The sequence below is a fragment of the Triticum aestivum genome, chromosome 5A (genome assembly GCF_018294505.1).
Source record: "Triticum aestivum cultivar Chinese Spring chromosome 5A, IWGSC CS RefSeq v2.1, whole genome shotgun sequence".
NCBI lineage: Eukaryota > Viridiplantae > Streptophyta > Magnoliopsida > Poales > Poaceae > Triticum > Triticum aestivum.
Genome location: NC_057806.1, coordinates 533,957,257 through 533,981,556, shown reverse-complemented (window position 1 = coordinate 533,981,556; position 24,300 = coordinate 533,957,257). Strand labels below are relative to the sequence as shown.

The window sequence follows — 24,300 nt, the reverse complement described above, 5'->3', positions numbered from 1 at the left end:
AGGTTATGCTCATCCGCCTGATCCTCCCGTGTCAACAATGGGCTTTCAACCTATGGGAGTTCGACCCGGCGCACCACCAAACTCTGAGCAGGCTCTTCGACACGACGTACGAAGATGCCTGGAAGGTGCTTTTCAAGGGCGCCGAGGCCCCCACATCCGCTACCGAGGACCGCTGATTCAGTATGCAGCGTCACGCTCATCCGGTAAGCTGTTTTTTCCTTTTACAGGGTGTCAGTTTTTCATAGTTTGACTCCATGCGGGATCTAAGGTCCCTTACCTTTGACAGGATTGGCAGGTGACGTCCGGACAGATCAACTGTTTGGTTCCTTTGCCCGAAGGCCCAGCGGACGCCCGCTTGGCGAAGCTGCTGGTTCCGGCACCCTATGTGGTGCCGAAGAAGAAGGCGCAAAAAAGGCTACGGGGACTCGAAAGAGTGCCCGGCGCCAGGAGGTGTCGGATCCATCATCCGGCGGTTCCGAGGCGCATTCCTCCCATGAAGACGAGGAGGAAGAAGAAGAGACCTCTTCCCCTCCAGCGGGAGGAGAGAAGAAAAGGAAGGCCGCCCTCTCTGGGGAGGCCGGAGGGTCCAAGAAGGGGAAAACCCTTCCTCTTGACTACTCCACCAACGCCGACGACGGCGGAGAGGAGTGGCAGCCCAGGGCCAAGCCCCTGGCAAAATCGTAAGTATCCGGATACCAGAGTAATTCATAGTATTCGTTTATTGCACAGCTTTCCCTTACATCGAATATGTTTATGCAGCCCACCCAAAGACCGGCTCGACGCGTCGTCGAGCGGCTCACTGGACTCGTCGGATCTGAACTTGCTTCTGACGGCTTCCTCCCCCGCCCTACGGACGACGCCGAAGTGTTGTCCCAACAGGTTCCAAGCCGGGAGGAGGCGGTCCTGGAGGCGCCGCAAGGCAAGCTCCCGGACTCCAGGAGTAAAGGGGATGAAACCCCCCAGGGCTCCAAGTCCGGCTCTAGGCCGGACACCGCTCCGGAACCTTCAAAGGTTCCAGAGTCCAGCGGGGGACCTCCTTCCAAGAGGAGCGAGCCCACCGTGCCGGTGACCCCCGTCCAACCGGAGGCGCCGGACAATCTGTTGGAGGCGCTCCAAGGCGCCTCCATCGATGAGGGGCACCGCACCATTATGAGTGTGGTGGTCCAGAAGGTTCAGTCCGCCAAGAGCGGACTGACTGAAGCTTGTACTAGCCTTTTGACAGGCTTTGAGTAAGTAAAGAATGTGTAAATAATATTGCCGCATAGACAGTAGCCCCTGATGCTCTGTTTGGCGTTCGGGAAGAAAAGCCGAATAGAGGATCAAATAAAATTCGCAGGAGTCTAACAAAAATGAGTCAATATGGGTATGCAGGCTTCTCTGCTTGCGTCCGCCGCACTGACTGCGGAAGTGGACACGCTAAAGCAGAACCTCGAGCAGTCCGAGCAAGAGCTTGGGCGTGCCAAGAAGCAGCTCGAGGACAATGAAGGTAAGAAATACCTTGATTTTTTTAAATATATATAAAAAGGTGCAATTGCAAAAAATAACAGGATTACCGTGGCTACCGTAGGGGCCACGTCTGAGGTGGCGACCCTTAAGCAAGCGCTGGTCAAGGCCGAGAAGAGGGCGGCCTCGGAGCGCACCGAGCGGGAGAAGTATGAGGCCGAGGTTGGCAAGGTACGGCAAGAGCTCCAGGATCTCATGGAAAAACATGAGAGTTTGGAGCTTGACTCAAAGACGCGAGCGTCCGAGCTCGCGGTGGCTATTGAAAATGCCAAGTCTGCCAAGGCCGAATCCCAGAAGACCCTCCAGGAGTTGGATGAGGTGAAGAAGATAGCGGCGGGTAAGGCGTTCTTTATGCAAAGCAAACACATAAACATGAGTTACTTGTTACTTACCCGAATCCGGAGCTCTCCAGGAGCGTTCACAGATCTTCCCCGGAGTGTGTCCGATGCCGCCGCATTCTACCGAGCCGAGGAGGGCGGCTCGACAGAGAAGGTGTTCTGGTCTCAGTATGCTGAGGCTGGACACCCCGTGCCCCTGAGCGACCAGCTGAAGCAACTGGTCGAGCTCCACAAGGCGGCCGAACAGGCCATGAAGGGCCTCATAGTTCGGGTGTGGCCTGGAGGGGCTCTGCCTGGGAGCTATTTCGGGCTGGTGCGGCGGCTGGTGGAGGCCTGTCCAAGGCTCGAAGTCATCAAGCGCTCCGTCTGCATTGAAGGTGCCCGTAGGGCCCTTGCCCGTGCTAAGGTGCACTGGGGCAAGCTGGATGCTGAGAAGCTTGTGAAGGACGGGCCACCGCCGGGGAAAGAGCATCGCAAGCCTGATAATTACTATAAGGATGTTCTGAAGGGTGCCTGCCTTGTGGTGGATGAATGTTCTAGGGATGTAATTTTTGAATGAAACTTGCTCGTTTTGTCCTGTGCGCTGAAAACTTGTTCATATGCGCTAAGCAATGATGTTGAAATTTAAAATATTACCTTCTGTGCGGTTGTTTATCAATTCTGAGAGATGGCGAGTCGTCGGCTTCTGCCCCCGTGCCGCTAGTGCTGGGGTGTTCAGGGATAAACCTGAGCGCTCTTTTTCCCATGTTTGGGTCCTTCGAGGGAGGCGCTCAGCCCAGCGAACAAGGCAATCGGACTATAATGCATGAACACTCTCACTTAGCCATAGAATTCTATAATTTTAAATTTCGGCGAAGCCCCTGGTATTCGGAGGACCGAGTTCGGGGCGCTATCCACGCCTTGGCCGGACAGAGCCGGCTCCTCGCCCTAAGCGGCATAAGTCTTTAGGGACTCGAAAAACCTCTCGAACAGTGACCAGCTCTCGCTTCATCATGACAGTCAGTTTTAGCTTTCTCCACTGAGGTGCTCGACCCAGCTCAACTGGGGTACAATCGCAGTGGTTCTCCTAGTGCTACCTTAGCCGATATAGCGGAACGTAAGGCACCAAAACATAGGAGCCGGGCAAACCCAACTATTGACCCAAGACATGATTCAGAGTCGATGCATATAATGCTATAAGTTTGGGGTGCCGCACTTGTTAAAGTGTTCGGACTTCTCACACCATATTGAGGGGTACTAAAGCCCCTGGCGTATTTTGGCCGTACCAACGTGTACGGGTGCAACATGTCGTTAAGGAACATATAAAGAAACAAGGTAATGCAAAAATAGACGAAAGCTATGCATTGTTTATTAAAAAGGGCTGCGATCAAAGCAGAACGACACAAATAATGTGATAAGTGAAAGGTTGGACTAGTTAACATGTCCGTTCCAGGGGCAAGCTGTGGAATAGTATGCGGAACAGGTATACTGCTCATGATAGAGACCACCCGGGAGTTCCGTAATGCGGCTTGGCTTGTCTGCTTCCCTGGTTCTTGCATCGTTTGTGCGGCAATTGAACTGCCGAACAGGCCTTCCAAAGGATGGAGTCCTGAAAGTAAGAGAAAATTAAAAAAAATCGACAGCCCCTGATACGGTTTAAGCCGTGTTTCGGGCGTGCCATGATGGTGCCCCTCCCCCTGTACCCATGGTATCTCTAGAGCGTAGTTATGTACGCGAAGTACTGGCGTCGCCTTTTTGCGAGGGTTGGGGTTGGGGCCGCATTGCTACGCCTGCTCGGATCGTGCCACGCGGTCTTGTTGTAGGTTACTCCGGGCGCGCTTGACGGTGTCCGGTCGTTTAGTGGCCGGACTGGAGAACTGCCTGGAGAGGCTGCTTTGTACTTCCGCTGCAAGGGCTGCCGTGTGCTCCTCCATTCGGAGGGAGTGTTCGGTGTTTCCATTGACCGTAATTACTCCTCGAGGGCCTGGCATCTTGAGCTTAAGGTATGCGTAGTGCGGTACCGCATTGAACTTGGCGAATGCGGTTCGCCCGAGCAGTGTGTGATAACCACTGCGGAACGGGACTATGTCGAAGATTAACTCTTCGCTTCAGAAATTATCCGGAGATCCGAAGACCACTTCAAGTGTGACTGAGCCTGTACAGTTGGCCTCTACACCTGGTATTACGCCTTTAAAGGTCGTTTTGGTGGGCTTAATCCTCGAGGGATCTATGCCCATTTTCCGCACTGTGTCATGGTAAAGCAGGTTCAGGCTGCTGCCGCCATCCATAAGGACTCTAGTGAGATGAAATCCGTCAATAATTGGGTCTAGAACCAATGCGGCGAATCCGCCATGACGGATGCTAGTGGGATGGTCCCTTCGATCAAAGGTGATCGGGCAGGAGGACCATGGGTTGAACTTTGGGGCGACTGGCTCTACTGCGTATACGTCCCTTAACGCGCGCTTCCGCTCCCTTTTGGGCACGTGGGTTGCGTATATCATGTTCACCATCCGCACTTGTGGGGGAAAACCCTTTCGTCCACTGTTGTTCGGCGGCCGGGGCTCCTCGTCGTAATTGCTATGCAGCCCCTTGTCTTCATTTTCGGCGTTTAACTTGCCTGCCTGCTTGAACACCCAACAATCCCCGTTGGTGTGATTGGCCGGCTTTTCGGGGGTGCCATGTATCTGGCACAAGCAGTCGAGTATTCGGTCCAAACTAGACGGGCCCCTAGGATTCCTTTTGAATGGCTTTTTCCGCTGACCGGATTTAGAGCCTCTGAATCCGGCATTAACTGTCGTATCCTCAGCATTGTCGCCGTTAATGCGGCGCTTCTGCTTGTTGCGACGCAACCTGCCACTACTGTCCCTGGTGTCCGAATTACCAGGGTTCTTGGTCATATTGTTGCTACGAGCAAGCCAGCTGTCTTCTCCCGCGCAAAAGCGGGTCATGAGTGTCGTGAGTGCTGCCACAGATTTTGGCTTTTCCTGTCCAAGGTGCCGGGCCAGCCACTCATCACGGATATTGTGCTTGAAGACTGCTAGGGCCTCAGCGTCTGGACAGTCGACTATTTGATTTTTCTTTGTTAGGAACCGTGTTCAGAATTGCCTGGTCGATTCCTCTGGCAGCTGAATTACGTGACTTAGGTCATCGGCGTCTGGGGGTCGCACATAAGTGCCCTGGAGATTGTCGAGGAATGCGGCTTCCAGGTCCTCCCAACAACTGATTGATCCTGTTGGCAAGCTGTTAAGCCAATGCCGAGCTGGTCCTTTAAGCTTGAGTGGGAGGTATTTGATGGCGTGGAAATCATCGCCGTGGGCCATGTGGATATGAAGGAGATAATCCTCGATCCATACTGCAGGATCTGTTGTGCCATCATATGATTCGATGTTTACGGGTTTGAAACCCTCGGGGATTTGATGATCCATTATTTCGTCTGTGAAGCATAGTGGGTGTGCGGCGCCTTGGTACTGGGCTATATCATGACGTAGCTCCAATGAGCTTTGTCTACTATGTTCGGCCCTACCGAATTTGTGGCCGGTGTGACGGTTACCGTCTCGAGCCGTGGGGCGCCCCCGTGATCCGTAGATCGATCTTGTTTGCCTTGCCTTGTCCTCCAACATATCTCGTAAGTCTGGCGCATATTCCCGTGCCTTGGTATGGGGTGCGGCTTGAGTGGAGGGCCGAGAGGCCTCTCTGTCGCGACCACGAGGTGGCCGGTCGGCCGCATCAAGTGCTTCCTCCTCTAATCGGGGTAGCAACCTGCGCTTTGGGTAGCTCTTGGAGGGGCGTTCGAGTTTATGCTCTTCGGCCGCAAGGACTTCAGTCCATCGGTCGACTAGCAAATCTTGATCAGCTCTAAGCTGTTGCTGTTTTTTCTTGAGGCTTCTTGCCATGGCCATTTGCATGCGTTGAAAACGCTCTTGCTCGACGGGATCCTCTGGCACGATGAATTCGTCGTCATCGAAGCTTGCCTCGTCTTCGGAGGGAGGCATATAATTATCGTCCTCGACCTCTTTGTCTGCCGCTCTCTCATGAGGGCTGGTTTCTCCATCCTCCTGTGCTAAATCTTGCTGGAGGGGGTTTTCTTCGGCACTTTCTGGAGTATTATTATCTCTCGTGCTGGAATCACCGTATTTGTTTTGGCGGGATTTTGAGCGGCGCCGCTGACGCCGGCGCTTAGGCTGTTTCTTGGAGGGGTCATCCTCCGCTGTTCCATCGACATCTCCTTCTTTTGGGGTGTCCACCATGTATATGTCATATGACGAGGTGGCTTTCCAGGGCCTAGTAGGCGCTGGTTCTTCATCATCTCCTTCATCGGCGTCCATACCGTCGATGTCTTCGGAGTCGAAGTCGAGCATGTCGATTAAGTCGTCGATAGTGGCTACAAAGTGGGTGGTGGGTGGGCTTTGAATTTCTTCATTGTCTGTACCCCAACCTTGCTGACCGTAGTCCGGCCAGGGCTCTCCTGATAAAGAGAGAGACTTCAGTGTCTTCAGGATATTGCCGAAAGGCGAGTGCTGAAATATGTCCGCGGCAGTAAACTCCATGATCGGCGCCCAATCGGATTCGATCAGCAGGGGCGCGGAGGGTTCGGAGTCCGGAGAGGAGTCCGGCTCCTTGGAGTCACGAGTCTCGCAGAGTACGGGGCTGGTGTTCAGCTTAATCGCCATTGGGATCACAACCCCCGAGGTGGCGTCCAACCGCCCATCCTCGATCGACGCAGTTGGCTCTGAACTAAGGGTCGAAGCTGATGCGGGTGCGGCCTCCAGGGCACTGTTCAGCGGCAGAGCTTGGTCATGCTCGTCGGGACAGTGCGGCGCGCTCGGCAGTGACTCGAATCCGTCGAAGATCAAGTCCCCGCCGATGTCAGCCGTGTAGTTTAAACTTCCAAATATGACCAGACGGCCAGGGGCGTAGCTTTCGATCTGCTCCAGACGGGCAAGTGAATTGGCCCGCAGTGCGAAGCCGCCAAAGGCGAAGATCTGTCCGGGGAGGAAGGTGTTGGAAATATGCCCTAGAGGCAATAATAAAAGGATTATTGTTATATTTCCTTGTTCATGATAATTGTCTTTTATTCATGCTATAATTGTGTTATCCGGAAATCGTAATACATGTGTGAATACATAGACACCAACATGTCCCTAGTAAGCCTCTAGTTGACTAGCTTGTTGATCAACAGATAGTCATGGTTTCCTGACTATGGACATTGGATGTCATTGATAACGAGATCACATCATTAGGAGAATGATGTGATGAACAAGACCCAATCCTAAACATAGCACAAGATCGTATAGTTCGTTTGCTAGAGTTTTTCCAATGTCAAGTATCTTTTCCTTAGACCATGAGATCGTGTAACTCCCGGATACCGTAGGAGTGCTTTGGGTGTACCAAACGTCACAACGTAACTGGGTGACTATAAAGGTATACTACGGGTATCTCCGAAAGTGTCTGTTGGGTTGACACGGATCAAGACTGGGATTTGTCACTCCGTATGACGGAGAGGTATCTCTGGGCCCACTCGGTAATGCATCATCATAATGAGCTCAAAGTGACCAAGTGTCTGTCACGGGATCATGCATTACGGTATGAGTAAAGTGACTTGCCGATAACGAGATTGAACGAGGTATTGGGATACCGACGATCGAATCTCGGGCAAGTAACGTACCGATTGACAAAGGGAATTGTATACGGGGTTGCTTGAATCCTCGACATCGTGGTTCATCTGATGAGATCATCGAGGAGCATGTCGGAGCCAACATGGGTATCCAGATCCCGCTGTTGGTTATTGACCGGAGAGCCGTCTCGGTCATGTCTACATGTCTCCCGAACCCGTAGGGTCTACACACTTAAGGTTCGGTGACGCTAGGGTTGTAGAGATATGAATATGCAGTAACCCGAAAGTTGTTCGGAATCCTGGATGAGATCCCAGACGTCACGAGGAGTTCCGAAATGGTCCGGAGGTGAAGAATTATATATAGGAAGTGCAGTTTTGGCCATCGGGAGAGTTTCGGGGGTCACCGATATTGTACCGGGACCACCGGAAGGGTCCCGGGGGTCCACCGGGTGGGGCCACCCATCCCGGAGGGCCCCATGGGCTAAAGTGGGGAGGGGAACCAGCCCATAGTGGGCTGGTGCGCCCCCCTTGGCCCACCCCATGCGCCTAGGGTTGGGAACCCTAGGGTGGGGGGGCACCCCACCTGGCTTGGGGGGCACTCCACCCCTTGGCCGCTGCCCCCCTAGGAGATCCCATCTCCTAGGGCCGGCGCACCCCCTAGGGGCCTATATAAAGGAGGAAGGGAGGGGCAGCCGCACCCTTGACTCTTGGCGCCTCCCTCTCCCCTGCTACACCTCTCCCTCTCGCAGAAGAACGGCGAAGCCCTGCTGCGGTGACTGCTGCATCCACCACCACGCCGTCGTGCTGCTGGATCTTCATCAACCTCTCCTCCTCCCTTGCTGGATCAAGAAGGAGGAGACGTCACGCTGATTGTACATGTGTTGAACACGGAGGTGCCGTCCGTTCGGCGCTAGGATCTCCGGTGATTTGGATCACGTCGAGTACGACTTCCTCATCCCCGTTCTTTGAACGCTTCCGCGCGTGATCTACAAAGGTATGTAGATGCAATCCGATCACTCGTTGCTAGATGAACTCATAGATGGATCTTGGTGAAACCGTAGGAAATTTTTTGTTTTCTGCAACGTTCCCCAACAGAAGGTCTCACCCTGGACTGATCGCTATTGATGATCGTAGGAGCCATCGAGCCTGACGGCGATGACACAGAGGAACTCTCAATGAAAGCACCAATGTCGGTGTCAAAACCGGCGGATCTCGGGTAGGGGGTCCCGAACTGTGCGTCTAGGCTGGATGGTAACAGGAGGTAAGGGACACGAAGTTTTACCCAGGTTCGGGCCCTCTCAATGGAGGTAAAACCCTACGTCCTTCTTGATTAATATTGATGATATGGGTAGTACAAGAGTAGATCTACCACGAGATCGGAGAGGCTAAACCCTAGAAGCTAGCCTATGGTATGATTGTTGTTGTGCATGTTGTCCTACGGACTAAAACCCTCCGGTTTATATAGACACTGGATAGGGTTAGGGTTACATAGAGTCGGTTACAATGGTAGGAGATCTGCATATCTGTATCGCCAAGCTTGCCTTGCACGCCAAGGAAAGTCCCTCCCGGACACGGGACGAAGTCTTCAATCTTGTATCTTCATAGTCCAGAAGTCTGGCTGAAGGTATAGTCCGGCCATCCGGACACCCCCTAATCCAGGACTCCCTCAATAACCCTTAGGAACAACAGGCAATTCATATCTAGGTGGAGAATCTTCATCATCACTTTCATCAATATTATCAGTTTCAATAATTTCATTCTCTCTAGCCCTAGCAAGTTGTTCATCAAGAAATTTGCCAAGTGGCACAGTAGTATCAAGCATAGAAGTAGATTCATCATAAGTATCTTGCAAAGCAGAAGTGGCATCATCAATAACATGCGGCATATCAGAATTAATAACACAAGCGGGTTTAGGTGTCGCAAGCTTACTCAAAACAGAAGGTGAATCAAGTGCAGAGCTAGATGGCAGTTCCTTAACTCCCCTCGTAGTTGAGAGAAAAATCATGGTTCTTTGATCTTTTAAGTTCTTCATAATGATAAGCAGATATAAATCCCAAGTGACTCAAAGAATAGAGTTATGCTCCCCAGCAACGGCGTCAGAAAATAGTCTTGATAACCCACAAGTATCGAGGATCGCAACAGTTTTTGAGGGTAGAGTATTCAGCCCAAATTTATTGATTCGACACAAGGGGAGCCAAAGAATATTCTCAAGTATAAGTAGCTGAGTTGTCAATTCAACCACACCTGGAAAATTAATATCTACAGCAAAGTATTTAGTAGCAAAGTAATATGATAGTAGTGGTAACGGTAGCAAAAGTAATATTTTTGGTATTTTATAGTAATTGTAACAGTAGCAACGGAAAAGTAAATAAGCGAAGAACAATATATGGAAAGCTCATAGGCAATGGATCGGTGATGGAGAATTATGTCAGATGCGATCGATCATTTAACAGTCATAACATAGGGTGACACGGAACTAGCTCCAGTTTATTAATGTAATGTAGGCATGTATTCCGAATATAGTCATGCGTGCTTATGGAAAAGAACTTGCATGACATCTTTTGTCCTACCCTCCCGTGGCAGTGGGGTCCTATTGGAAACTAAGGGATATTAAGGCCTCCTTTTAATAGAGTACCGGACCAAAGCATTAACACATAGTGAATACATGAACTCCTCAAAGTACGATCATCACCGGGAGTGGTCCCGATTATTGTCACTTCGGGGTTGCCGGATCATAACACATAGTAGGTGACTATAGACTTGCAAGATAGGATCAAGAACTCACATATATTCATGAAAACATAATAGGTTCAGATCTGAAATCATGGCACTCGGGCCCTAGTGATAAGCATTAAGCATAGCAAAGTCATAGCAACATCAATCTCAGAACATAGTGGATACTAGGGATCAAACCCTAACAAAATTAACTCGATTACATGATAAATCTCATCCAACCCATCACCGTCCAGCAAGCCTACGATGCAATTACTCACGCACGGTGGTGAGCATCATGAAATTGGTGATGGAGGATGGTTGATGATGACGATGGCGACGGAGTCCCCTCCCCCGAGCCCCGAACGAACTCCACATCAGCCTTCCCGAGAGAGTTTAGGGCTTGGCGGCGGCTCCATATCGTAAAACGCGATGAATCCTTCTTTCTCATTTTTTCTCCCCGAACACGAATATATGGAGTTGGAGTTGAGGTCGATGGAGCGTCAGGGGGCCCACGAGGCAGGGGGCGCGCCCCCACCCTCGTGGACAGGTTGTGGGCCCCCTGACGTGGATCTTTTGTTCCAGTATTTTTTATATATTCCAAAATAATTCTCCGTTGATTTTCAGGTCATTCCGAAAACTTCTATTTCTGCACAAAAATAACACCATGGCAATTCCGCTGAAAACATCGTCAGTCCGGGTTAGTTCCATTCAAATCATGCAAGTTAGAGTCCACAACAAGGGCAAAAGTGTTTGGAAAAGTAGATATGACAGAGACGTATCAGTGGCACATCATGATCGACTTCATGATCTGAGTTACATCGGATGAAAGTAAAGTACACAAGGGATACTGCTTTGAGAATTCTTTTATGGACTAGAGCAAGTCTATGGACTAGAGCAAGTCTCTAGATAGTGACATTTAAAGTTAGAAGAATCAGATGTTATTTTGGGTTAAAGAAAATGAGAGGACAATTGTATTCATGCAAAGTTATAGAATAGGGAATTCATTCTAATCCTGTGCATGTGGATGACGTCCTACTTGATAGTGGTCATGTCAATCTACTGTAGGAGGAGAAAAGAATTTCTTGTCCTCAAAGTTCAAAAGAATGTTCTCGGTAGTGTGTTTCTCATTATAATTATTGAGATTCATGAAGAAAAGAATAAAAAGGGGGTATTAGGAAAGTCTCATGGACATGCTAAGAAAGGTCTCTAAAGTAGGCATGTGAGAAAACCTACGCCTATTCTTATAGTCAAGGGTAATGGAACTCGAAACTTTGGTGTTCCAAAAATTGATGAGAAAAGATTGAAAATGGACATGGTGCCATATGCTTCAACTGTTGGAAGCTCAATATATTACACAGTTCATGTATCCGTTTTTTTTGGCAATGTCCAGTCCATATATAGATCACTGGAATGGAGTCAAAGATATTGGCCTCATGCTAAAAGAAATAAGTTCTCTCAAAAGATTGTGAGTACAAAGACATGACTTGTGAAATGTATAGCGAAATCCACAATTGTCGCCAACTTTCACACTTGGAGTTTTTGTGTGGAAAAGCTCCAAAGAATGAAACAATTATCATCAATGTGATGCAAAAACATGTTATAGCTTGATATGAGGCTGAGGGACAGGCAAAAATGGTTAAGAAGACCTGTACCTGGAGTAGATGGTTGACAACAGCGATAACCATTTTAAGTTTTCACTCCTATGACAACGAGTCAAGTGTTGATGCCAAACACACTGACCCAAAGTTATGCATCGTAAAGGAGAAAGTCCGGAATTATGTAGAAATGCTTGAAGTATAAAAGCAACAGACAAGTGTTTGCAAAGCTGCTTATTGCTTACCACCTAGTGTGTTTGGAGAACACACAGTCGACATGGGTTTTATTGTATAGTCTAAGATTTCCGGACAATAAAAGGGCCCAAGGTTAAAGAATCTGTTTCAAAACAGAGGAGTGTGTTGTAGGTGTTGATTCTATCGGGGATAGACCGTGATGATGAGACATGCTCTATGATACATCTCCAACGTATCTATAATTTACGAAGTATTCATTCTAATATATTATCATTCTTAGATGTTTTACAATCATTTTATAGCAACTTTATATCATTTTTGGGGACTAACCTATTGACCTAGTGCCCAGTGACAGTTGCTGTTTTTTGCTTGTTTTTTACATCGCGGGAAATCAATATCAAATGGAGTCCAAACACCGCAAAACTTTTTGTTGATTTTTTATGGACCAAAAGACCACCAGTGGGCCAGAGCAGCACCTGGGGGGTGCCCCAAGGGGGGCACAACCCACCAGGGTGCGCATGGGGGCCCAGGCGTGCCCAGGTGGGTTGTGCCCACCTCAGTGGCCTCCCGCACCCCTTTTACCCTATAAATTCACAAATATTCCGAAATCCCTCGGGGTTACCCAAGATAAGAATTTCCACCGCTGCAAGGCTCTTTAGCCACCAAAAACTAATCTAGACCCCATTCCGGCACTCTGCCGGAGGGGGAAATCATCTCCGGTGGCCATCTTCATCATCCCGACGGCCACCACGATGAGGAGGGAGTAGTCCACCCTCGGGGCCGAGGGTTTGTACTAGTAGCTATGTGTTTAATCTCTCTCTCTCTCTCTTTCTCTCTCTCTCGTGTTCTTGAGATGTCACAATCTTGATGTATCGCGGGCTTTGTTAATATTGTCGGATCATATGGTGTTTTCCCCTCTCTATCTTGTGATGAATTGAGTTTTCCCTTTGATATTTCGTTGTTATCGGATTGAATACTTTTATGGATTTGAGAGCACTTGATATATGTCTTGCATATGAATACTCGTGGTGACAGTGGGGTATCGTATTGATTCACTTGATGTATGTTTTGGCACTCAACTCGCGGATTCCCGAGGTGATATTGGGTAATCTATGCATAGGGGTTGATGCATTCTTGTGTTTGTTTCTCTGGTAGAAATCTTGGGGCACTCTTTGAGGTTCTTTGTGTTGGATTAAATATTATCTGAATTTGCTTTGGTGTTATTTTAGTACGAACTCTTGGTTAGATCGATCGGAAAGAATAGCTTCGTGTTATTTTAGTACGAACTCTAGGATAGATTGATCGAAAAGAATAGCTTTGAGGTGGTTTCGTACCCTACAAATAATTCCTTCTTATGTTCTCTGCTAGATAGGAACTTTTGAGTGATTCTTCGTTGCACGTTGAGAGATGGTTATATGATCCAATTATATTAGCATTGTTGAGAGATTGTACTAGTGAAAGTACGGACCCTAGGCCTCATTTTTAAGCATAGCAATACCGTTTTTGTGCCGTTTACTATTTGCTGCCTTGCTATTTTTATTTATTCATATTATAAAATATATTTCTAACACCCACATTACACTTTTATCACCATCTCTTCGCTGAACTAGTGCACCTATACAATTTGCCATTGTATTACGTGTGTTGGGGACACAAGAGATTTCTTGTATTTGGTTGTAGGGTTGTTTGAGAGAGACTATCTTCATCCTAAGCCTCCCACGGATTGATAAATCTTAGGTCATGCACTTGAGGGAAAATTGCTGATGTCCTACAAAACTCTGCGCTTGAAGGCCCAACACGTGTCTACAAGAATAAATTTACATAATAGACACCACTCTACATGCAAATCTGTGATGGAACGAATACTTTAAAAAGAGTTACTTCAAAGTATAAAGTTAAAAGTATATGATGAGATCATGGGGGAGAATGTTAGATTGATTTCTTCCCAATGGGCCCCAATGGCCCATTGAACCCTTGCCCCACGCCCTGATCGGATGCGTCCAGCCCAAGCAAGGCTTGTGGGCCCCTGTCGTGCAGTGCCACATAAAGGTGGGGACCACGGCACAAGGTACGAGGTTCGCCGCCGCCACGGTCCACTCCTAACCCTAGTCCGATCGTGAGGGATGCGCTGAAGCGATGGGAAGCCCACCGACGCCATCAGCCACCTCGCAGTTTCCCTCTATTGCCCATGCGCGGACCTTCACCGACGAACCAGCGATGGCCGGAAGGCTAAGGTACACACACGAATACAGATCATATCCCACTAATCCACACCTAGGTGATCCTGTATTCTCAACAGTGTTATTTTGCGCAATATGATTGTCGAGCATGAGGGTGATGGTGTTGCCCAAACCAATGATTTTGAAGCACCTGGAGAACAAGTTAAAATCCCGGAAGATCAAAGATGCAACTCAGCTTATGAACTTTCTACAAATGCATCAGAATCTTCGAGATCATCAGGTGCACACGCAGCTACTCAATGATCTTGTTAAGCATATGTGAACCCATAATGGAAACCAAAGAGCTGATGTTTGAGTTGTACACTAAAAATAAATTTTTATGTAAACACTATTTATGCTCGGTACCGACATTTGTTATTTACGTGCGACATTGGCTTGTATGATCGACATGTATGAATTTAAGAGTCTGAATTTGAGATATGTGAATACTGAGATGAAGTATAATGACCTATTCATAGATGCGTCCGTTGGCGTGCCCGGGCGTGTCCGCAGGGACGTATATGAGGCCGAATTTGCCTTCCGGCTGTAGATAACTCTTTCTCATGATCGCGTAAACGGAATCCAAACCCCCAGCAGGAAGTACAGCTACCGCGGTGAGAAAAAAAAGTAGTACCACTGCGGTGCGCAAGATATTATCGAGGGCCCACCCGGCGGAAGCGCCAACCACCCAGCCCCGCACCGCCGCACCACAAGCCCCACGAAGCCCAGAACCACACGCTCCCGCGGCCCCCGCCCCCACCCCTCCCCAGCCGCACGATTTTAAAACCGGATCGAAAGCCACCCATCCGCGGCGCGCGCGCCTCCCGACCCAACACGTGTCCCCGGCGCCAGCCGCGGATCGGGGCTCCCCTCCCGCGCGGCCTACCACGTGCCCCCGCGGGCCCGGCAAAATATCGCCTGATCCTCTCCCCTCCCCCTCCTCGCCGAATCCGGGCGAATAGGAGATGCTTGCTCCCCCTCCTCGCCAGGCATGGGCGGACCGCCCGCTGGCCGAACCACTGGCCCAGCCGGCGCCACGCACCTTGGCCGCGATCCCGCGCGGGCGGGCGCGCCGCGTGACGTGGCGGCCCCGCCCGCCGGTCGAGCGCGCGCAGATATTTTCTCTTCCCCCGAGGCGCGCGCCCACTCACGTGCCGCGTCCCCACCCACTGGCTCTGCGGGCCCCGGCGGCCCCCGGCCCACCTGTCGGCATCGCGGGGCGTCGGGGCTATATAGCGCCGCTCCGCCGCGGCCGCTTAGTTTTAATCGTCTCCATCGCGACTCCACTGGCATTTCGATCCCGATTTCGAAGCTTCCAGCGATCCGGCGTCAGGAGAAGAAGAAGCTTTGGTGGTGGTGGAGGCAAACTTGATCTGCGAGCTGAGGCGGCCGGGCTCCGGCGAGGGGATATAATCAGACAGAACCGCCCGGGATGGTGCGCGGCGGCCAAGGACAAGGAGGAGGAGGGGTGGAGGAGAGGGAGGTGGTGAACGTGGACCAGGACGGGAGGGAGGAGGAGGTGCGGCGGGCGCTGCCGATGATGCCCGTCAGGGTGCTGCTCGCCGAGGGCGACGACTCCACGCGCCACGTCATCTCCGCGCTGCTCCGCAAGTGCGGCTACCACGGTGCGCACATCGACTACCCCCCATCGATCCATCCATCCATCGGCCGCCGCAGCTTTTGTTCATTTGTCGAGTCGGTAGTTCGAATCGAGGTCCGGTTGGTGGTCTGCGGGCAGATCGGGAGGTGGCTGCCGGTTTTACAGAGTTCGACTTCGTATGAGTGTTTCGCCATGGTGGCGCGGTAGGTAGGAATAGGAGATGCTTGCTCTGGTCTGATGGCTCGTGATCCACTTCCGAGTAGCCTTACGAAAAGTTCGACAGATATGCTACTTCTGGTGTCTACTGCCTAGAGATGACACATGACAGCTCTGGTGTTGATATTAGATCCCTTAGTCTGTTTTTTCTTCTTCTTCAAAATACCTGAAAATTGCTCTGTAGCCATCGAGCACGGTTTGAACGCTTTAATCCCTGGTGTTAATTTGTGCTTAAGATTAACTGAACATAATTACTCACACGGCCATACCCAAGTCGTGTTAGCATGATTTTTAGCACAGTCAAACATATGTTGAAATTGTACGGTTTTCTTCAGAATGATGCAAAGTTGTTATTTATTTTATTTTTCAACATGTTGTGCGCTTTTAATTTGTTTGTTCTTCTAGATCTTTTGTCACGATTTTAGCAGAGGCTGTCATATTTCCTCGGGCTTACGTTTCATATTGTTCTTGCAGTTTCTGCAGCTTCTGATGGTGTCAAGGCCTGGGAATTACTAAAGGAAAAATCGTTCAAAATAGATCTTGTCCTCACTGAAGTTGAACTTCCTTTGATGTCTGGGTTCCTCCTACTCTCCACCATCATGGAACATGACGCGTGCAAGAATATCCCTGTCATAAGTATGTGCCCAGACTATATCAGTCTCGTTTCAGTTTTTAGATTCTACTCCTGCAGCTTAGTCTAATGCTAATTTTTTTTCTGCCTATGCAGTGATGTCTTCGAATGATGCAGTTAGCATGGTTTTCAAATGCATGCTGAAGGGCGCAGCCGATTTTCTTGTCAAGCCGATACGAAAGAACGAGTTACGGAACTTGTGGCAACACGTTTGGAGAAAACAACTTGTAAGATCACATACTTGCATCTTTTTATCACAATTGTTTCTTTCTCTATTTTATTGGATTAGAACTTTGATCCGTTTCCTTCACTGGAGTTGACCACTAAAACCTCTGTGACACTATTTTACAGGCAAATGGTGAGATCGATGTGCAGCAGATACAACAAGAAGAGAATGTCGCAGAACAGCATGGGCAAAAGACTGAAGTGACAAAAGATGAACATCCAACTCAAAATGTGGTCCGTAAAAATAGAGAATGCAGTGAACAAGAAAGTGACGCTCAAGTAAGTTTAGCAGAAAACATAATTTTGCATTATTTTTTAAGCGCTGGTTGTTTTGATGTAACATGGAATCAGCGATTTCCTCTTGTCTATGAGCCATCATTCTTAAAGTACCTGATAGCTAGTAGTAGAAACTATGGGCCATCAGTGATTTCCTCTATGTTGAACCTAAAGATGTTGCTGCTGCTTTGCATAAACTAAGTATTGGTATTCCTCATGCAGAGTTCTTGCACAAGATCAGAACCAGAAGCTGAGAGCAAGCACACCAACAGTTTCTTGGAGTTTAAGCAGATAACAGAAAGGCAATCATCTACTGACCCCAAAAACGCTGTGGAAAATAGAGACCCTGAAAACCCTAGTGATAATAAGCGCAAGAAAGCCTCGACAGGTATCGAGGTAGTCCATATAATTGATGATGAACCGAAGCCTAGCACACCGATGGAGGTGGATATTGTGAGAACAAACTCTCAAGGAAACGGCGATAAGTGGTTCTCCATCCCAGCTCATCAGTTGGAGCTTTCTCTCAGAAGATCTGACTATGGCAGAACAGAGGACCAAGAGAAAAATGATACGAGAACCCTGAACCACTCAACTTCATCTGCCTTTTCATTGTAAGTGTACCTTTTGTTTTGCCTGCTCTGGTATCAGTGCTTTTGTCATCCATACATAGCTGTAAGCTTAGCTTAAATCTAGTGCTCTCTGGTTGAAGTATTTGTTCCCATGTATATTTTCATCATTTATTTACGAGCATGGTGAGGGGACTGTTTAATTCAGTTTGTCAGGATGTGTTATTGCAAGCATAATAGGAAGAATTTAGTGGTCATGCCACAAACCTTGGCATGGAACTTCTTGCAGTGCCTTAACTACTGCAACTTGATGCATCATTTACTTGTTTCACAGTTACACAAGAGTACATAGGAGATCCTATTGTTGTTGAGCTAGAAAGACATCTTACGGTCGAAATTATTACTTGTTCACAGGTACAACTGTAGGCCTATATCCTCTTTTGGTAACGCTGGTGATGCTCAGCCATGCAGCACCTCAGCAACACACGCAGATCTGGAAAACAAAAATGGAGATTCGGCAGCTCCCTTTCAAGACAAGGCCGACCCAATCTGCCATCCTATCAGAGTTGTAGCACTTCCTGTTCCAGTTGGAGGCCTCACGTTTGACGGGCAGCCATTCTGGAGTGGTGCACCTGTGGCACCCCTTCTCTATCCACAGTCAGGTCCTCCTATTTGGAATAGCAGAACTCCAGTGTCGCAAGAGGTGGACACGCAAGCAACTTCATCGCAGCAGAATGATCTGGCAGAGATGGACTGTCAGCAGACTGAAAGCACACAGCGACAAGAAGTGCTACCTCCACCGACTGCAAATGAAAAGCATCTGCACGTTGAAATCCCCTCAGACAGCAACCCTCAGCAGGTTTCACCCATGGCTGGCGAAAGCGGAAGCGGAAGTAGTACTGTGTTGAACAACTCTTTGAACAACTCTGGCAATGCTCTCAGTGGCAGTGCCTGTGGAAGCTCTTCCAACCGGATCGCCACTCCTACTGAACAGTGTAACGCATCTGACAGTGCTACTGAAAATCCTAGCATGGAGGGCTCGCATCAGCTGAGCCAACGTGAGATTGCACTGAACAAGTTTCGCCTCAAGAGGAAAGAACGGTGCTTCGAGAAGAAGGTAGGCACAAGAACTAATCTTACCTTTCCATTTTGATCCAATTTTTTTGTGGCATCTCACCTACTTGGAGGAGCTGGGGTTTACATTCTTTTCCATTATTGCGCAGGTGCGGTACCAGAGCAGGAAACTACTTGCAGAGCAGCGTCCCCGGGTGAAGGGTCAGTTTGTTCGGCAAGATCCGAACATCCAAGCAAGCTAGGTATATCACCACAGGTGACAACCGTTTGCCGTGCTGCGCCTACTGGGTGTTCTGGTCGTCGGCGTGTTCTTTGAAAGTGTGGAGATCAACTATCAACCTTTCTTTCTTGTATGCTTAAGCCTGTTCCTACGTATACGCTGACTTGTTGTAGATTAGCTCGTACATAGTAGAATTCGTCAGTAGGCAGCTAGAGAACACACTGCCTGACTTGGTACATGTTTGCTGTTTACGTTGTTGCACTCTGTGACTGTGGTTGCAAAGGTGCCAGTCAAGGATGTCCTAAGACACGCTTTTGTGTGCTTTCTTGAACTGAGCATCGTTGCTGCAGTTTAGTTCACTGCCTCAGCAAAATGCTGTCGTCTTTCCGTACTAGATGGATTCATTTTATATTCAAAGGCAGTTTGTAATTTTTCGTACATTTGACTGAACTTCTGGCCATGTATGGACGATGGCTCGGCAAGTTCTTGCGTGATTTGTCTGTGTAAATTACCGGCCGCTTGAAGTTTGAGGCACTGTTCAGATACGGTCTGTTCCGATGATCGCTTGTCAGTTGGGATGGCAACTTTTTTTCTATTGAAGGAAAGCCATTCGGCAAACTTCATTACTCCCTCCGTGTCTCATAATATAAGAGTGTTTTAAAACACGCACTTGTATTATGGGACGGAGGGAGTAAATCATAACAAAGTTGTGCCCGACTCCGGCGAGGGAGGGGTGATGACGGCGGCACGCCTTCGGCTCGTTTTAGTGATTGTAGTCGTCGCTAGGTGGTCTACGGATCTGGATGTAATTTTTATTATTTCTAGTGTTCGTTGTACTACCGTGATGGAAGATGAATAGATTGAAAGTTTTCTCGAAAAAAAGTTACATCATTTATTCCCCCGGAAAAAAAAGTTACATCATTTATTACATCCGACTGAATAATGACAGAACGATCCACGTTTCGATACAAATTTGAGTTTGAATCTAACAAAATCAAGCTAATTTGTGTGTCACTACATTAGCTTCCTTCAAACAATGATGATAAGTAGCCGAACCAAGGTTATAAGCTCTCTCAAAGATACCCATCTCCAACTAGATAAATCTCTAATTAATCTTTTGGGGCTTCTACTCTTACATAAAGCTCTTGCCTTACTAAAATAGTTGTGTATGGATTCCAGATTTAACAGTTGGAAAGAGACGGGCAATATATTTTAACACTCCTCTTCACGTCTAGGCTATTTTAGTCTGAAAGGATGTAGGCGCAGAAACTTTTCTTAATATCATGTTGGTAGTGTCTTGAACTTGAGACTTTTTTATTTCAATATCATATTGAATTCATGCTCCAGCCAGCTACTTCAAGAGTTCAAACAGTTTGAGTTGATGAGAGAGGCGAGCAATATATTTCAACATCATGTAACTTCACCAACCTTCAATGGGTCAAACTCCATAAGAATATTTCTACAACCCGAATTTTTACCTAGTTCCAAAATCTTTTTGAATCGTCGTGGCATCTACCGTTAAAGGTTACTAAACTTACATAGTTAGTTCCAAAACCTTTTTGAATCATCGTGGCCTCTACCATTGAAGGTTACTAAAGTTACATGGTGTTGGAATATATTCGGGGCCGTATAATCGCTACAGCAGCTCCCGAGCCATCCAAAAAGCACGTAGCATCCACATTTCGCTTATAATGATTACTAGAAGGTTTCGCCTCCTTTGTCGTTCTGGCTATGCCTTCCCATAATTCGTAGTGCTGCTTTGAATTACCATGATGAACTAGTGGATTAGTAGCAGTGCAAACTGGTAAATCCTATATGACACTCTCTGCTTCAAACTATTAGCAAGATGCACATAGGAGGTACCGAACGAACTAAATGTGCCAGCCCAATTCAGTGCAGTGTAGTCTGATGAAATACGGTTTTGGGAACCTACTGGGATCCGGTCCGGTCTTTTCTTATTTTTTATTTTCTGTTTTTCTTCGTGTTTTCCATTTCGTTATTTACCTTTTTATGTTGTTTTGTTTTCTGAAAATTTTCTTTTCAAATATGTTTGGAACTTTAAATAAATGTTCAACAATAAATAAATTGTGTTTCAGATTTCTAAATTGCTCACGTTTAAAAAAATCTGAATTCGAAAAATTGATTGCCAATTATATAAATTGAATGTCCGACATTTTTAAAAATGTCCGGGATTCTGAAATTTGCTGATGTTTTTCCAAAAATGGAATTTCATAATTGTTCAAAGATTTCAGAAAAAAACAGTTTCCTAAAATGTTCTTTTCGAAAAATGTTGAAAAAAGTTTCGTATTTAATTGTGTTTCAACTTTTTGGTAAAATTTCCATGTCTTCAAAAGATATCTCAAATAATATTCCCCTTTTTAAAAATATTCTTTTTATTGTTTCAAAAATGAATGGAAAAAGTAGTACATTGCTCAAGGTAACTACAGAGTGCCACTTGCTACAGTATGACTCACTGCATGGGCCGGCCCAGGTGAGGCGCCTTCGAGGGTCTTTCCAGCAGGCGCTCGCGGGGGCGCTGGAGCGCATCGCTTGCTGTTTTTTTTTCTCACATTTTCAATTTCTTTTTTGCTTTTGTTTGTTTTTCCTAGGTTTTGATGGAACTTTTTAGGAAGACGTGCTTTTGCGAGAAGCACTCAAAGAAAAAGATAAGGCGCAATCTGTGCTTCTACAAGAAGGAAAAAAATACACAGCTATGCTTCTCTAGAAAAAACACAATTTGTGCTTTGGTGAGAGACACAACTGTGCAACCCAAAAAGGGAAAAACACAACTGTGATTCCTTTAAAAAAAAAAGAGAAGCTTGGTTGTGATAACCGAAAAGAGAGAAGCACGGCATGTGCTTCCGCGAGAAGCACAACCGTGCTTCCTGAAAAGGAAAATGCATAGATGTGCTTCCTAAAAAATTGATAAAGCAGAATTGTGCTTCTAGGTATTTTTTTTTAAGATTTTTTTACGGTTTTCATACATTTTTATTTTTATTTTTACGGTTCCTTTTTTTAATTTTTTGTGAAATAAGTTTGTCCAAACCTATTAACACGGGGTCTAGTTTCAAACATCTTAACGTGAGAAATCAAACGGTGAAAACGGTTCATAATTTAGACGCATGACTTACGAGTTAAAATATTTTTAACTGAAAAAAATCTTCCAAATTGCGAAAAATGACGCACATACAGTGCCCCATTTGTCAACGGCAGGAAGGCGGGGAGTGATCTTTGCATACCCTTTTGATTGTTGATTTCGTCTCTAACGGCATTTGGATCAGCTCCATGGGCCAATTTGGGCCAGGTCCGGGCTGGAGTGGGCCGCCCTGTTCCCATTCCTACCTGCACGGCCCAGTCCATCGCCACTGCCGAGCACACAGCAAGCTGCTTCACTTCTCTCTCTCAAAAGAACTTCTCTCTCTAAAAAAAAGCAAGCTGCTTCGCTGTTGGCCTCCGATGGAGCGCCCAACGCGCGCGTACCACGCAGCATTGCAGCTACGCATGCTGCCTCTCTCGCGATCCGACGGCGGCACGCGGATGCGGTGCTGTGCACGGAACGCCAAAGCAGAAAGCCAGGGGCCGGCGGCGTCGCGCCAAAACGGCCACCATAAAGCTCCGGGCAAGGCACCAAAGTCCGGCGCAACGAACGGCAGTTCGATGGAGTCCTCCAAGAAGAACCTCTGCGAGATCCACCGCGGCGACGGACGCCGCAGGCGCGCCCTCGCCGCCTCCCTCCTCGCCACCGCGGTCTTCGCGGCCATCATCGCGCTCGCGCTCTTCCTCGTCTACCGCCCCGCGAAGCCGCAGGCCACCGTGGCGCGCGCCGGCGTTTACCGCCTCGTGAGCGCCGCGGCCGCCAACGGCACCAACAGCTCGGCGGCGACGCCCTACGCGCTCTCCGCCACCGTGCAGTTCACGCTGCTGCTGCACAACCCCAGCGACCGCACCGCCGTGGTCTACGACCGGCTCCTCGCCTACGTGACGTACCGCGGCGAGATGGTGGCCCCGCCGGCGCAGCTCCCGCTGGTGCTCCAGGACCCCGGCGCCGACGTGGCGATGTCGCCGCTGCTGGGAGGCGACGGGGGCGCCCCCGTGCCGGTGTCGGCGGACGCGGTGGACGCGCTGCACGCGGACTGCGTGGCGGGGCGCGTGCAGCTCCGGCTCGTCGTAATGGGGCGGGTCAGGTATAGGTCCGGGCCCTTCAAGAGCGCGTGGCGCGACCTGTACGTGCGGTGCGACGCCATCCTCGGCCTGACCGTGCAGGCAGCCGCCGGAGGCGGCGGCGCCGGGGACGTGCCGCTGCTCGAGTACCCGAAGTGCGCCGTGGACGCCTGAGTTTGTTTCGCGCCAGATCTGGCAAGTTTGAGTGGGCAATAACAGAATAATGAGCTGAGGAACAAAGCATAATGTTTCTTTTGGGGGCCAGCTAATTTCAGGGGTGCCTTGTCATTTCTAACTTTGTCGTGCAAAATGCGCATGGTTTCACATTGACATCAAAGTGTGAAGTTGTGGGTGAACCGGCCGTGGTTGGGCTAACCGTGGGCGAGGCAATGCCGGCGAAGGCTTTCTTCTATGCTTATGCTTAGAGCATCTCCATCTGTTGGCCTCCCGGGAGGCGCTAAAAATCGCCCTCTAGTGGCGCACCGGCGCAAAACGCGCGCTGGGGGTGTGATGCCATCCAGTCACGGTGCCTACGGGATTTTTTTAAACGGCATAAACACGGCGCAAATTCAACCATTTTCGGCGAGTTCATACATATTTCGGCGACTTCAAACCAAATTCAACCAAATACGGCACAAACACGCCACTCGTACATATTTAAAATATTTTACAAAAAAAGCACACTACTAGGCCCGCCCGCCGTCTCGCTCGCCTCGCCGCTCCTCGCCGGCCGCCGCCCTTGCAGTTCTACATGCCGAGGAGGCTGTAGAACCGCGTGTAGTCGCCGCCGCCTCCGCCGTGCCCGCCGTCCCTGCTGCAACCCTCCCCCGGTTGGCGCGACGGGTTGGACGGTCCGGCGGCGTCCTCGTCGTCGTCTCTGTCGAGGATCACGACGCCGTGCTCGTCCTCGCGCCCATGCTTGCGGGCGGCGATCTCCTCCAGGGCCCGGGTCTGCCGGGCCATCTTAGTCCGGAGGTAGTCGTCGCGCGCCCACCGTAGGGCGTCCGCGTCGGAGAAGCCGCGCCGGGCTATCTCCTCATAATCCGGGGGGAGGCTGGGCTCCGGTTTGGGCGCGACGAGGACGAGGCGCTCAGAAGCGGGGGTGGAGTCGGCGATGCGGACACCGGAGCTGCGGGTGCGCCGGCTGACAGGCGTGTCCTGGGGCTCCGACTT

General features: G+C 49.1%; 2 protein-coding genes across 2 annotated transcripts; both read left to right on the top strand.

The window, feature by feature from the left end:
- Positions 1-15,419: 15,419 nt before the first annotated feature.
- On the top strand, positions 15,420-19,511 carry LOC123104544 (two-component response regulator-like PRR95). Its single transcript, XM_044526413.1, has 7 exons — positions 15,420-15,783; positions 16,449-16,610; positions 16,702-16,832; positions 16,957-17,109; positions 17,329-17,717; positions 18,087-18,789; positions 18,896-19,511. The coding sequence occupies exons 1-7, from the start codon at positions 15,591-15,593 to the stop codon at positions 18,986-18,988; spliced, it is 1,824 nt and encodes a 607-aa protein (XP_044382348.1). The 5' UTR covers positions 15,420-15,590; the 3' UTR covers positions 18,989-19,511.
- Positions 19,512-22,452: 2,941 nt separating this feature from the next.
- LOC123107512 (NDR1/HIN1-like protein 12) lies at positions 22,453-23,367 on the top strand. The gene has a single exon (XM_044529494.1). It carries the CDS (start codon positions 22,468-22,470, stop codon positions 23,299-23,301), a length of 834 nt encoding a protein of 277 aa, XP_044385429.1. The 5' UTR covers positions 22,453-22,467; the 3' UTR covers positions 23,302-23,367.
- Positions 23,368-24,300: the final 933 nt, after the last annotated feature.

Coding starts and splice junctions, on each gene's coding strand:
- LOC123107512 (XM_044529494.1), top strand. CDS start 22,468: ATGCTGCCTCTCTCGCGATCCGACGGCGGCACGCGGATGCGGTGCTGT.
- LOC123104544 (XM_044526413.1), top strand. CDS start 15,591: ATGGTGCGCGGCGGCCAAGGACAAGGAGGAGGAGGGGTGGAGGAGAGG. Junction 16,833..16,956: donor ACGTTTGGAGAAAACAACTT/GTAAGATCACAT, acceptor ACTATTTTACAG/GCAAATGGTGAGATCGATGT. Junction 17,718..18,086: donor ACTTCATCTGCCTTTTCATT/GTAAGTGTACCT, acceptor ACTTGTTCACAG/GTACAACTGTAGGCCTATAT.